Below are 14727 nucleotides of genomic sequence, written 5' to 3' on the forward strand. Positions count from 1 at the left end.
CAAAAAAAAAGTCTTAGGTCTTAAATACAATACACCATGTAGAATATACATTGGAACTCGGGAGCGCTCTCTCACGGTGTCTTCAAGCAGAGCGCGATGTCCGCGATAGTGCCCAAAGGCTTTGTCGAAGGCCAAACTTTCTTTTTTTCCATGGTCGGGGCTGGCCACTTACGTGGGCACCAAGAAGAGACAAACAGATGACTATGTAGGAACCATCTGGAAGCTGGTTTAGCTTGGCTCTGTGCCCCGTGAAAGTCCAGCACGGAAGTTCTAAGGGATGTCACTGGGGATGGCCTTCCCTGCTCACTTGGCGTTCTGCTCCAAGGCAGAGTACTCTGCTTCCGATACTCTGGAGGCATCGATGAGTTTGGTGAGACCTGTTTTGGCCGAGTACTTGAAGATGAAGGCTTTCATCAGCTCGTACCGGTAGTTTCGATTGATGAAGCTATACAGTACGGGATTGACACAGCAATGCACCAGGGACAGACACTGGGTGACGTGGAGAGCCGTATAGAGGAAGTTTTCCAGTTGACAGTTGAAGGGAATGAAGTGGAGGAAGGAGAAGATGTCTAGGAGCACCACAGCATGATAGGGGAGCCAGCAGATGAGGAAAACGATGACGTAGGAGAAGATGATCTTTTGGTTGCTGTGTTTCTCCTGGTCACCGGAGGCTGTGATTGCCCTGGCCAGCAGGAAGTAGAAGACGGCGATGATGGAGAAAGGGATGATGAAGCCGAGGATCACCGAGAGCAGCTCCATGCCCAGCAGCCACTCCTTGATGCTGTGCTCTGGATAGATGGAGCGGCAGTACGTCTCGTTGTTGGCCGCCAACGTGACGGTTTTCAGATAGTAAGAGTCCGGCAGGGACACGCAGATGGCCAGCAGCCACACGAGAATGCAGATGAGCCGGCGCACCACCTTCTTCTTGTGGCTACTCGTGTTGCTGAAATAGGTCACGGACAGGTAACGGTCCACGCTCATGCAGGTCAGGAAGAAGATACTGCCGAAGAGGTTGATGGAAAAGATGAGGTGAGCAATCTTACAGGTGAGCTCTCCCATGGGCCACTGGTTGTGCTGGACCAGAGAGACCACCCAGATGGGAATGGTGACGACCACGCACAGGTCAGCGACGGCCAGATTGAAGATATACAGGTGAGTTTCATAACCTGTTGTCTTGGCCTGGAGATTCACCCACACCACCACGGAGTTGGCAATCATGCCAACTACGAAGATGAAAATGTAAAAGATGGACAGGGTGTACAACAGGACATTCCGGCTCGTTGTGCTGGGGCACATGACGGTGTCCACAGTGATGCAGTCTCCACTGGTGCATGTCCAGTTGAGGTCCGTGAAATTCCCCGGTTCTGAGTAATCAAAGGAGAATGGATCCATGACTGCAAAGACCCAAGTAAATGGCCTGCAGAAGAGACAAAAACCAAAGAAACGCTGCCATTAGCAGTCAGTGACATCACCCATGTGTGCTCCTCTTGCTCACCCATCCAGATGGTCTTGGGATTTAGCTAACCTTATGGAAGATTGTTATAGAATCTCAGCATTAAGAACCTCAAAGATGGGAGAGAGGGTGGGGAGGGAGGGAGGGAGGAAGAAGGAGAAAGGGGGGAAGAGGGAGAAAAGGGGAGGAAGGGGGAGAAAGAGAGGGAGAGGGGGAAGGAGAGAGTGAGAGAGAGGAAAAGGGAGGGAGGAAGAGAGGGAGGGGTAGGAGGGAGAGAGAGAGAGAGAGAGATCCCTGCCCCCAAGAAGCTTACATTCTAGTGTTCTCAGGGCATTTAGAGAATCAATCAGCAAACCACCTACTGTGTGCCTGATACTATGCTGGGCTGGACAATACAAAAAAATGTAAAAAGAGGAATAGTTTAGTTCCTTCCCATAATTCACATGTACTTATTCAGGGGGAGGGCAGTTAGAGATTTATTTAGCCCTGGTTTACAGATAAAAGGGGGACAGAAAGCAGGCAAAATCAAGCAGGTCTAAATCAAGCCAGCATGACTAGCTGGGTCTAAAGTCATCTCTTCTCCCCCCAAAGAAAGAGCACGGACTTGCTGTGTGGGTTTTATTATTATTATTATTATTACTGTACTGTATACTTATGACCTCATCGAGTTGGCTGTGATCCCTGGGTGTGAAATCAACCCAGCACTCTGTGGGCCAAGGAGCTGTCAGGCCCCGGGTCTGTCTTCTGCAGCATAAATGATGACGTGATCTCTCTGCACAGGGGAGCCCTTGGAGCCATCTCATCTGCCCTTCTGGAGGCCAGGAACAGCTTGAGCTGCTCCACAGCCTCGCTCAAGATTGTGGCCACAGGCTCCTTCACAAGGCTGACAAATTCCACCCCAGATCGGTCTGAATGCCTCCAGCCCTCTATTCCCCATTCACATGGAAGCCCAAGACCTCGGCTCTGGGCCACCCTCAGTTTCTAATTAGGAAGAATCCAGCAAAAATGCTCAAAATGTATGGAATGGTGGGAAGCCTTCCTGCCTGGTGCTCATTTCTGGCTTTGGGGAGAGGCGAGGGACTTCAGGAAGCCCTCCTGTTAGCCAGCTGCTGTCTGGGATAGACACTGTCCCCCTGGGGCTTCCTTTAAGCAGTTGTTTTAAGGACAAAGGATCCAGGGACCAGATGCTTCAAAATGCCACCTGTAGACAATCACAGGATCTCCCTCTAGAAGGGTCCCTGGAAGCCATCAAGTGTGGGATCCCCTCACTTGACAGAGGGGGCCCAGAAAGGGAAAGTGACTTTCTTTCCCAGGGTCATAAGGATAGTAGCCATTAGAGCTGGGACTCAGACCCAGAAATGAGACATTCATTTTATTAACTATGTTTTTGCAAAGCAGTCTGATTCTTCTAGTGTAGGAATTTTCTCCCCAAAGTACTGTGGGAAGAGTATCAAGCCCAATACTTAGAAAACTAAGATTAGAATCCTGCTGCCTCACACTTGTTGGTTGTGTGACCCTGGACAAGTCACTTGTTCAGCTCATTTTGCTGTTATGTTAAGTGCAAAAGATCATTTACATCAATTTATGAGGATAAAACTGATAGTAACCACACGAGCTTTACAAGTCTCTTTATAGAGACCCTTAAAATAGTTATGGAACTCGAACCCAAAGCCTGGATCTTTGCAGCCCCTCAATAAAAGCTAGCTGATTGGCTGGCTGAAATGCAGGTCACTAAAAGCTCCACTGCTGCACAGCTAACCCCAGTCCATTTTAGAAATGGGCAAACTGAGGCACAGGTTGCCTAGGGTCACACAGGAGGTGAGTGAAGCCGGATCTGAGCTTGGGTCTTCTTGAACCTACCTAGCTACCAAAGCCTATCCAAGACATGATATTTGACATGGAGTCCTCTGGAACTCAGTTTCCTTATCTGTAAAATGAAGAGGTTGGACTCAAGAACCACCATAGAGCCATCCAACTATCCAGTCTATGATTCTTCCATTCGGTCATCTTGCCACTATTCCAAAAGACCTCTGAGGACATAGAGTTCCATGCTTTAAATATCTCTAGAAAGATTAACAAAGTCCTGGGCCCTGGTTTGCCAACAGGGCCATTGTCATAGGATCATAGTTTCAGAGTTGGAAATTACCTTGGATGGTATTGGTCCCATTCCCTCATTTTTCTGAGAGAGAAATTGAGGCCCAGGGAGGGTTAGTGGGGCCTGGGGCTCTCAGGCAGGGGTGCATGGTATGCAATCAGGAAAGAAGACATCTTAATGCTTTTTACTCCTTAAATAATTATCTTGGAAAGGCTCATTTCTGCCTTTCCTTCCCCTTCTCACCCTCTCCAACATCCATCCCTTTGGGCTGCTGCCAGCTCTCAATGGTCTCAAACCCCAGGGCACTGGAGGAGAAGGGACTTGGAGAACTGAGAAGTAATTGTTTTGTATTCTGCCTCTGCCCTCTGGGCAATGTTAATTTGATTTGGTAAATCACTGAATTCTGTGCCAAAAAAAATTATTTATACTGACAAGGAACATTTCCCTGCCCCCTCCTTGAGCCTAGCTCTCTCCTCATTAAGTATCTTCTGACTGACACCATGGGGATTCAGGCAGCAGGGGTGCTGGGCCTGTTACAGGCTAAAAGGACAGCTCCTTCTTCCCCACTCCAGCCTGGAGACCATTAGCAGCCACCCGACTTAGCCCAGTGGATGGATTCCTTTCAGACCAGCCAGAAAGATAAGGGGGAAAGAAGAAGAGGGAGGAGAGGGAGAGAGGGAAGAAAAGAGCAAGGAAGGAAGGAAGGAAGGAAGGAAGGAAGAGAGGAAGGAAGGAAGGAAGGAAGGAAGGAAGGAAAGAAAGAGAAGGAAGGAAAGGAGGGAAGGAAAGAAAGGAGGGAGGGAGAGAGGGAGAAAAGAAGGAGGGGAAGAGTGAGGAGAGAGAGACCTAAATGAGCTCTCCTGTTCTCCTGTGCATTTGAAATAAATGTCATCCAATTTCTGAATCTCTTTATCCTGGGGATATCCAGAAGATTCCTTTCAGGAAACAAATTAAAACCGTTCCCAAAAAGCAAATTGATTTTAATAAACGCACCCCCCTCTTTCCAAAGCATAGAGCTGCTCCTGTGCGACTGTGCAAGTCGAGTAAGTCTCTCTTGGTCTCAGTTTCCTCATCTGTAAAATGAGGATGATATAATAGCATCTTCTCCCCAAGACTGTTGTGAGGGCCAAATGAGATCATGTTTATAAAGGGCTATATAAGCCTTGGAGCACTTTAGGAATATGAGCTATTATTATTATGGCAGAATAGAAAGAGTGGGTGTGGGAGTCAGGGGATCTGGATTCAAAGTCCAGCTCGACCCTCTCAGATTTGGACAAGTCACTCAAAGTCTCTCCGGGGTCCTTCCTAGCTGTGAGCCTGAGCAATGTATCCAGTCACTATTGAGCCTAGGAGGAAGGAACTACTTCCTGAATACCTACTGCTTTGTGAAGAGTCTCATGTACAGTGTTTTTTAGTACATTTGCCAAAGGAAAGTCAGAGAGAGAGAAAAGGGGGAGGGGGGAGACAAAGTTAGGCAGGGGGAGGTTTTTCAGGAAGGCCCCATTCATGCTGGAAGGAACCCTGAATTGCTCAACTGCAGAGCTAAGGTCTCTTAGCCAACAGAGGCCCAGAGAGCAGGTCAGACCACCCTCTGCTGGAAGAAAGCAGTAATTCGCTCCCCACTGGCTTCATTCTGTGTAGGGACCAAACCTTCCCAGCAGGTCCACCAGGGAGCCTGCAGGCTATTGGTGCAGGCTGCTGGCCATTGCAAATGGAGAGCAAAGGAGGAGGAGCTCAACTCCAGCAGGTGGGATGAAAGGGGTACAGAAGCAAGGAGAGCCCAGCCCTTTCCATCGCTGGGATTGCATGAACTCCCCCAATCCTCAGGTACAGAAGAAAAAAGAAGACCCTCGGACCTTGGAGGTCCCACAGCTCAGAGGTGAACTGGGCTTCCTTCATTGAAACACGTCAGTGACATAACAGATCATCAGACCATTTGGGCCATGATGGGCAGCAGAGCTCCCACCGCCAGGACGCATTCCTCCTTTAATCCATCCTGATCCACCTTAGGCTTAAGGACAAGGAGCTAGCCTACCCCTCCCTGGGCAGCATGGCTCCATTCACACAATTGTAGCCCCAAGGCTCTTCACCTTTGGTGCTCCATGGACCCTCTTGGCAGTCTCAAGGTGAAGCTGAGGCTCCTTTTCTCTCGTAAGAATATTTTGAAATGCATAAAATAAAATAGATGAGAAGATTAAAAAGGAAACGGATGACATCAAAATCCAATCATCCAAGTATGTTTTCCAAACCCATAAACACCAAGTGAATGAATAACCCCTGATCTACGTCTGCTCCTCTCTTTTCTCTTCAGTGGTCTCAAAGATGGCAGATCCATGCCTGACCCTGAAAGTGTTGAGGTCACATGAACTGTAGCTGGCAGCGATGATCAAAGCCTCAGACGAAGGCCCTTGCATCTCTGCAGCAGGCTCGCCAAAAGACCAAACACTGAGTGCTAAAACTCCTGCCTCCACACAAATGCTGATCTCCTCCTCCGACCTATGTGGCTAGAGGATGACGAGAAGCAGGGAGATACAGGGAAAGAGCCCGAGATTTGGAACCAAGAGTTTAAGGATAAATTTCCATTTCCTCTGATAACTTGAATGACTTTGGGCAAGCTACTTCTCCCTCATGGACCTCAGTTTCCCTTGTCTGTCAAATAAAAGGTCTAACTAAAAGGGCAAATTACTTATGTAAACACAATGGCCATTTTTTTGTTGTTGTTGTTTTTCTCAAACAAGTAGAAGTTGTGAGTTGGCATCAAGATGGTACAGTAGATAGAACTCGGGCCAGGAGTCTGGAAGATTCATCCTCCTGAGTTCAAATCCCATATCAGACCTTTCTTAACTGTATGATCCTGATCAAGGCACTTCATCCTATTTGTCTCATTTTCCTCAACAGTAAAATGAGCTGGAGGAAAAAATGGCAAGCTACTCTAGAATCTTGGCTAAGAAAACCCCAAATGGAGTCACAAAGAGTCAGATAGGACAAAAAAAGGACTGAACAAAGATGCTGCTGGTAGACTGGAAGCTGTTTGAAGGCAGGGGCACGTTTCATCTCTTTGCCTCTGTCCTAGGCCCAGCACAGGACTTAGCACTCAGAAATGTTTCATAAATCCTGTTGAAGGGCTGATTGTATCTCTGCCACCTAAACCTCACCTCAAGGATGTAGCAGGCGATTGATTCATAGATGATTGTTTAGTATTGTTTGACTAGAGAATGGGAAGTTTCCTTCCAGGTTGAGCAGGTAGAGAAAACACCAGGGAGGCCCCCAGAATGCTCTCAGGAGGAAGTGCTGGCTTTTCCCTGGGGGAGATTGTTTTGGCACGGAAATGTAAAAGCCTCCTAGGGCCACAGGTGCAAGAGGAGACTTCTCTTCTGTGGCCCTGCCCTGCCTTGCCCACAGCTACCACCCTTGCTCAGCCCCTATGTCCCCCTAGGACTGTTCTGTAGCCAAAGTGCCCCTATCTGTAGTCTCTCCGAGCTTGAACACCCATCGACAAAGTGAATAAGGATTGGGAAGATGCTACAGTTCATCTGGTTACCCCCCTGCCTACACCCCCTCCAAAACCCAAACCACAGAATTAAGAATGGGAAGGAAGCTCAGCGGCCATGCAGTGGAACCCACACCTCGAGTCCACATAGCATTCTTTCCCTGCCAAGTGGGCATCTAGACACGGCTTAGAGACCTCCAATAAAGGGGAGCCATTTGACTTTGGGGGTGGCATGGGGGGAAGCACAAGGTAATGGCTCTGGGATTACATTAGTGTAAGAAACTTCCTGTCCTAATACAAATGAGCAATTGTTCTTCGACTTCTCCGAGCTGGCTAGGGGTTAAGTGAGTTGCTGCCCTGGGTCTCCCAGCCTTGAACCTGAGGTCTTCCTGACTGGGGAAATGACTTTCTGTCTACTATTTAATTATTAGGAAGTTTTGCCTTACAGAAAGCCTGGATTTTCCTCTTTGCAACCCCCCTTTCCCACCCCCTCTAATTCCTGATTCTGCCTTCTGGGGCCAAGTAGAGTAAATCTAATCCCTAAATCTCACCATGGCTCCACGTTGCCTGTTGGGTAAAGTGCAAACCTTTTAGCCAGGCATTCTTAAAGGCACCAACAGACAGCTAGATCACAAACATCCTCAGAGGAGACATTTGGAAGCACTTCCTTAAGCCTGGCACATAGTAGGCACTTAATGGACTTCTTTCCTCTCCTTCCTTTCTTTTGTCTGGCCTGGGAGATAGATTTACTGACTGCTTGAAGTCGGAAGGACTAACTAGCCAGACTCCAGGCAGGCAGGATCTGGGGCCAGGTTCCGGGTCTCCCAAATCCGCCTGAAATCCATGCCCACAAATATGGCCCTGGCAGAGAAGGTACATGGGGTGGCCGAGGCCATCTGCTCCTTCAGCCCAAGCAGGGACAAGTGGTCTGTTTCCTTCCACAGGCAACAATGCAGCCCTCCCACTGCATTCAGGAATGACCCAGGGTGAGCTTGTTTCATGCAAATCAGGGGCTGCCCGGGGACCACAGGGGCATAAATAAACCTTGACCCCTATTCACACAGCGCCAGCACACCCTGCTCTCCTCAGGGCTTTAGGCATATTTCCCACAAACCTAGAGAGGATGCTGCCTCAGCTTCACCCCCCTGCCCCGCCCTCAGTCCTTGGCCAAAGCATCATCAGAAGAACACTGGGAAACCTGATCCAGTCTATTGTGCTCGGATGCCCCCCGCACTGCAGACATGATGAGGGTGAGGGGGAGTGGTGGGGTGGCTCCTGCCAGATCTGACAGTCCTGAAAAGAAAGGCTGCTGTCCACACTGGCAGGCCAGCCGGGGATTCATTCCCACCCAGATTAGCCCAATGTTGGAAAGGCTTTTTACTAGTTATGCTGCCCTCTGGAGTAGGGATTTCCTTGCTTTTTCTTATGTGCATCCGCAGTGTAAACACAGTGCCTGGCACATAGGAGGTGCTTAATAAATGCTTAGTGACTGTTGATTATTATATTATCAGTCAACCTGGCATCCGAGACCTAGGGCTGCTGGGGACCTCAGGGACAGTGTAGTCCTTGAGGAAAGTGAGGTAGAATTTGAACCCAGGTTTTCTGAGCTCTTCCCACTGTAAGCAGTGCCTCTAGTAAGATCAGGAAAGGTGTATGTCTGTAAGAGGAGAGGAAGCCAACTCAGAGAAGCAAGCCACCTGGGTCAACTCCCTTATCAGGGTCTGGCCCACAGTGGTTTACAGCTTCTGGGAGATAGCTTTGCAGCTCAAACTCCACCCAGTTAAGAACCTTTAAACAAAGCTTTGGGCCTCTCTTCCCTTCCTAAGTGGAGGTCAGCAAAGAGCCATTTCCTATTAAACATAGGTATAAGGTCTTTCATTCTGCAGTTCACTGTGGGAAGTCATTTTGGTATCCAGATAGCAGCAAGGGGTTAATTTAGAAGTCATTCTAAATGATGCCCTTCAGGTAACAACGGTGGCAAACATTCACAGCTTAACCAAGTTTGCAAAGCCAGGAAACTTGGCCTCTCCCTCCCCCATTCCCCATTTTTTACGGAGAGGGAGAAGGAGAGGGAAAGGGAGAGAGAGAGAGAGAGAGAGATAGAGAGAGAGAGGGAGGGAGAGAGGGAGGGAGAGAGGAGGGAGGGAGGGAGAAGAGAGAGGGAGATAGAGGAGAGGGAGTGAGAGAGAGAAAGGGAGGGAGAGGAGAGGGAGGGAGGGAGAGAGAAAGGGAGGGAAAGGAGAGAAGGAGAGAGAGAGAAGAGGGGAGAGAGAGAAGAGGAAGAGAGAAGAGGAAAAGGGAGAGAAGAGGGGGNAAAAGAGAGAGAAGAGGGGGAGAGAGAAGAAGAAGAAGGGAAGAGAGAGAAGAGGAAAAGGGAGAGAAGAGGGGAAGAAAGAAAAGAGGGGGAGAGAGAGAGCATATCCTAGGACTATACTTTTTCTGACCTTTAAAATCCTTAATATAGAAACAGCCTTTGTCTTCTCAGTTACACCAGAGGAACACATACACAACTTGATCACAGTAAAGTGTAAAGTGTGATCTAAAAGTTTACTGGCCTTGCAGATTGGCATCACAAACCCTAGGTGTCTAGCTGAATGGGTCTTTGAAAGCCATGTAGTCCGGCCCCCTGGAGAGGGGAAGGGCTTGCTCCAGGTCACACAGGTAAAGTGACACATAATATCTGAATCCAGGTTCTGTGGTTTCTTGAAAAAGTAACTTAGAGCCAGAAAACGTTACTGTAACCCAAGGGAATCCCTAAGAAAGAACTTAAGTCCTGTCTCTCCTTGGCCAGTCCCTGAAGCCTCTCAGAGCCATTTCCACTGGCTTCCTCAGAGGCGAGCTGGAAACAGGAGCCTCCCTCCCCTCCCAGCTTACAATTGTCACACAAAACCCAACTGTTCCTGATTAGGGAGGGACTCTGCATCCAGAGAGCCCCAAGCTCTCTCCTCTCCCTCCTTGATTAGGAGACCCTGATACCTTCTCCTGTCTCTGAGGGCTGTTTCGAATAGTGGCTAAAGCCCAGCTCAGCATTCCTGCCTGACCCAGGTAGACCAAGCTCTCTGGAATGTTGTGTGTGTGTGCGTGTGTGTGTGTGTGTGTGTGTGTTTAAAGGTAGGAACGAATCTGTTTTTTATCAGTTTGGCAGCAAAATACAGGGATTGCTCCATTTCCTGGTGCTTTTTTTTTTCTTTTTCTTTTTTGGGCTCTCGGTCTCCAAGGCAGCTGCCTCAGCATCATACCCATACAATAGCCGTCCTGTCCACACAACCAAGTATTTATTTACAGGAGGGAAAATAAAAGGGTTAAGTTGTTTCAAAGACAGACCCCCCACCCCCACCCACTACCTCCACCCCACCCCCACAGGCAACCAGAAGCAGGCTTTGGAAAAGGGGAGAAAGCCCCTCCAGCCACTTCTGTAAGTCCAGGGGGAAAGGAGGGCGTTCATCTCCGGCTAGGCTATAGAAAACTGATCAGTGAAGCCCAGCAGCCAGCTCTCTCCTCCTCCCTTTTCTAAGCAAGCCCATTTGATCTTCACAGTTTCGAGGAATAAATAAAGGGGGACACAAAGGCAGCCACTGCCGCTGCCCTTTTAGAAAAGAAAACAACAAAGTTAGCCGAACTCTCTCTGCAAGGCCGAAGAAAAGAAGTTTCAGGGTCTGTCACCAAAGCAAATCTCTTCAAAGGGCTATAAAGCGACTTAATGAGGCCCTCTCCCCCTTCTTAAAAGCTAATTATCCTGTGCTGAGCCCCGGAGCGGGGAGGGGCTGGGGGAGAGCCCTCTTTACAACTCGCCGCTCTCCCCCAAAGTTCCACGGGACCCTTTTATTGCCTCCCCATCCCTGACCTTCATTCCGGACGGCCTCCACCACATCCCTGGGCTAGCCCCGGCTCAGAAACTTGGGGCAAGCTGCCCGGCATTCACTCTCCCACTTCGCACACAAGTATTTTTAATGCATTTACGGCTGGGGCTGGCCGGTGCTAAGAAAAGGATAACCACTCAAAACAGATGCAAGCAAGAGAGCGAGTGGGGGTGGGGCCGGCGTATCTACCATCCACCATTCATTCCCTCCTCTAGTTTCCTCCCCGAAAGAAGCTCGGAGCCCCTTCCCCGCCTCCAAAGCCCGGAGTCCAGAGCCCCTGAAGCCTTGAACGGACATCTCAGTTGAAGAGATTCCTTAGACGCTGGCCCAAAGCTCCGGTAAACCCCTGGGTGCTAAGTGGGAGGCATTAGAAAGCTGTGGAATTGGAGGACGTGAGTTCAAATCTCACCTCCGCCGCTTCCCACCTGTGTGGCCCTGGACAAGTAACTCGCCTTCACGGACCGCGCTTTTCGCCACTGTAAAATGTGGGCGTGAAGTGGCCTGCGCGGTCACCGAGGCTCATTCCTTGCAGCTCCGGATGGATGACCCCACTGAGGGCCGACTGCAGGCTGCTTCGCTGACAGGGCTGTCAAGCCCCCATCAGAAAGGAGCAAGTCCCCCGGGAATTCGGAGGAGAGAGCCGGAGAGCAGGTACCTTCGAGGATGCCCAAGCGGGATGGAGGCGGGCTGGCTCACCTTTGTCCCCAGCCCTCGGGAGGCACCGTCCACCTTAGCACGGCCGACGGAGGTTGGAACAAAGAGGGGAACCAACTTCGTGGAGTTCTCTGTCCCCGGGGCGCGCGGGCGCCACAGCCGGGGGCGTGCAGGGGGAGAAGCAGCCTCCTCTCCAGCCTCCGCGGGGACGCGGGCAGAACACGCGAGCGCCTGCAGAGCCCTGTCCGAGCGGCGAGGCCGGCTGCCCCGCTGCCTCGCGCTGTCCCGGGCCCCCAGCGAGCCCGGGAGGGAGAGGAGCCCAAGGCGAGCCTTACCTGGGAGGCGCCGGCAGGCTGGGCTGGGCTGGGCTGGGCTGGGCTGGGCTGGGCTGTCTGTCCTTGCGGCTCCTGACCCCGGCTGCCAGGCAGCTCCGAGAGACTGAGGGCTCGGCCGGGGAGCCGCTGTCTTTATACAGCCCGCCCAGCCGCCCGCCCTCCTTCCTTCGTGGGACACAGCACCTCCGGCCGGCGACTTAGCAGATTGCACGCGTGCACACAGGCGCGCCTGCCCGGGCACACGCACGCCCAAGCGGCTGTGCGCACACTTTTGCATGCTCGTGCTGGACTCATACACACGCAGGCCTGCACGCGCAGGGATCCACGTGCCATCGAGCCTCTTAAGCGCGCGCACACATCCGCGCGCACGCTGGAGCTCTCTCGGACCCTCTTTCTGAGCTCACTTACGGATACCAGCCCAGGAATGTGAGCTCCTGGAGGCAGGGCTGGGCTCCCTTTGGCCCCGGTATCCCCTGGGCCTGGCGCCCAGTAATAAGCGGGTTCATTTCACACATGAGGAAACTGAGGCCAGGGTCGGGAAAGACCTGCCCGGAGCCCTTTGCACTGTAAAATGGCAAGGGAAGGCTTTGAATCCACATCGTGGGATTGCAGAAAGCCTTTACCCTGAATCTCCAGACATCTTCCATTCGAGGAAACTGAGGCACAGACGTGTCTCAAATGCCTTAAGGTCAAAGGTTTGGAGCCGGAGAAGCCCTCGGGTCCCCCTAATCCAATCTGAGGGCCCCGCGGCTCAGTGGCAAACACTAGAGGGATGGAACCCCAAGCCCACCCCGGCCTGAGCCCGGGCTCTTGCCCTGGTACCTCCGGGCTCCCTAATAAATAGTCCTTAATAAACGTCTATTTGGTTGACACTTGCTACACCCGCCACGGACAATCCACTTGCTAAAGCCTGCTTGTCCAGCCCCAGAGGTCTGGGGTGAGAGTCTCCCTTCCAAGGAGGATGGGGCGGCTGCCCCCTAAACGCTTCTCGTTTACCTTGCTGCGGAAGCCTTCCGAGGAGCCCTCGCCTCGGGTACCCCGCCAGGAATCCCCTTACCCACGCAGGCCCGGTCACCCCCAGGGCCGCTTCTCTCTGGGCTGTGGAGCCTAATTAATGCCTGCCTTCCCTCCCCTTCCATGCTGCAGTTTGCATTAAGCTTATCTGGTGTGATCCCATTAAGGTCCACGGAAGAAGAAAACAAAACTAATTCTTTTCCCGCAGAAGCAACAGTTTGGCTATTTGCAATGAATGGGCCCTGGAGGAAGTGAGACTGGCCCGGAGGGGGAGGGGAACCCCTCTTCCCCGGGCCTTTCCTCTGCCAAGCCCTCAGAGGCGCGAGCTCCAAGTTCACTGTCCCCTGCAAGCCAGCCCGGAACGAGGCACCCCTCGAAGAGTTTGTCCAGCAAATTTGACCAGTGCTTCCCCTCTAATTGGATCCTTCCTTGGCTTCCCGGACGGTGGGATTCAGGGCTTTGTTCAGAGGGAGGGAGACTTAAGGAGGGACGCCGCGGACCGCTGCGCCATGATTCCAGAGAGGCTGTTTATTTTGGGAGGGGGGAAAAGCACCCCAGAGCCTCCCGGAACCAGCCCTTAAAAAGGAGGGCAGACCCTGGGGCCACGTGGTTCCAGAGGCAGCTAAAGACCTGGCAGGGAGCTCCTTAAAAGCTGGCCTCGCCTGGGCCCTTTCCCAAGGGATTTACCCTTTGCGGGGCTGTTGGTTGCTTTTCTGGTTTCTTTTCTCTTGAGGGTCCTGTAAGGGCTGGCGGCTTACCGAAGGGCTGCTGGCTGCTCTTAACCGCTCTGCCCTTTCCTGATAACCCAGAAGGTATTGGGCAGACCTTTCCAGGCTCCACAAATGCTAGCTGTGGCAGCCTCTCCTTGACTGAGTACGGATCCTCTGTTGACTTCTCAGTGAATATGTTGCATCTCCCTGTAGGCTACAAGCTTCTTGAAGGCAGAGGCCCTACCAAAGAGCCTTTTGTTTGCCCTATTCCTGGCACATAGTAGCTGCTCAGTAAATGCTTGTTTGGTGTATCAAGAAGCATTTAGTTGGGGGGCAGCTGGGTATCTCAGTGGATTGAGAGTCAGGCCTAGAGACAGGAGGTTCTAGGTTCAAATTTGGCCTCAGACACTTCCCAGCCATGTGACCCTGGGCAAGTCACTCGACCCCCATTGCCAACTCTTACCGCTCTTCTGCCTCGGAGCCAATACACAGTATTAACTCCAAGACAGAAGGTGAGGGTTTAAAAAAAAAAAAAAAGAAGAAGCATTTGGTAAGCACCCAGTGCTTGCCCAAAAGGCACCAGTCCTGTCTTTGTTCATTGGATGAGCTTTCAGTGTCTAACTCACTCACAGATGACAGTGATGGGTTGTCATTGGTGAGAATTCCCAAACCAATAAGGTCTGAGGTTCGTTCCTATTTGAGTATGTGCCATAATACAAATGCCCCCAAATAGGATGGACCTCTGTACTACATTCCTATGAGGGAGGGGCCATTTTTGCCCCCATTTTACAGATGAAGAAACTGAGGCTGAGAGAGGCAGCGCAAGGTCCTAGTCACACAGCTAAGTGTAAGGCAGATTCCATCCTAGGTTTTTCTTACACCTAGCTGTGTGACTAGGACCTTTCGCTACCTCTCTCAGCCTCAGTTTCTTCATCTGTAAAATGGGGATAAAAATGGCCCCTCCCTCATAGGAATGTAGTGAGAATAATGAGATAAAAATGTCTGAAAAGTTGTAAATGTGAGCTATCGTATGTCTGAAGAGTATTAAATTCACTAATGAAGTGTTTTTGTGAGAAGAGTGAGGTCAGAAAGAAGCGTGGCCAAATTTCCCTTCTG

The 14727-nt window shown here is 51.0% G+C and overlaps 1 protein-coding gene across 1 annotated transcript; it reads right to left on the reverse strand.

Annotated features, from left to right (window-relative positions):
• Positions 1-18: 18 nt before the first annotated feature.
• On the reverse strand, positions 19-11917 carry ACKR3 (atypical chemokine receptor 3). Its single transcript, XM_044676567.1, has 2 exons — positions 11888-11917; positions 19-1417 (listed from the first exon to the last, which is right to left on the reverse strand). The coding sequence occupies exon 2, from the start codon at positions 1390-1392 to the stop codon at positions 304-306; it is 1089 nt and encodes a 362-aa protein (XP_044532502.1). The 5' UTR covers positions 1393-1417; positions 11888-11917; the 3' UTR covers positions 19-303.
• Between the last annotated feature and the right edge of the window lie 2810 nt (positions 11918-14727).

The sequence above is a fragment of the Gracilinanus agilis genome, chromosome 4, assembly GCF_016433145.1.
Source record: "Gracilinanus agilis isolate LMUSP501 chromosome 4, AgileGrace, whole genome shotgun sequence".
In the NCBI taxonomy this organism is placed as follows: domain Eukaryota; kingdom Metazoa; phylum Chordata; class Mammalia; order Didelphimorphia; family Didelphidae; genus Gracilinanus; species Gracilinanus agilis.

Excerpts from the sequence above, each read along its gene's own strand:
- ACKR3 (XM_044676567.1), bottom strand. The coding sequence starts at position 1,392 with ATGGATCCATTCTCCTTTGATTACTCAGAACCGGGGAATTTCACGGAC.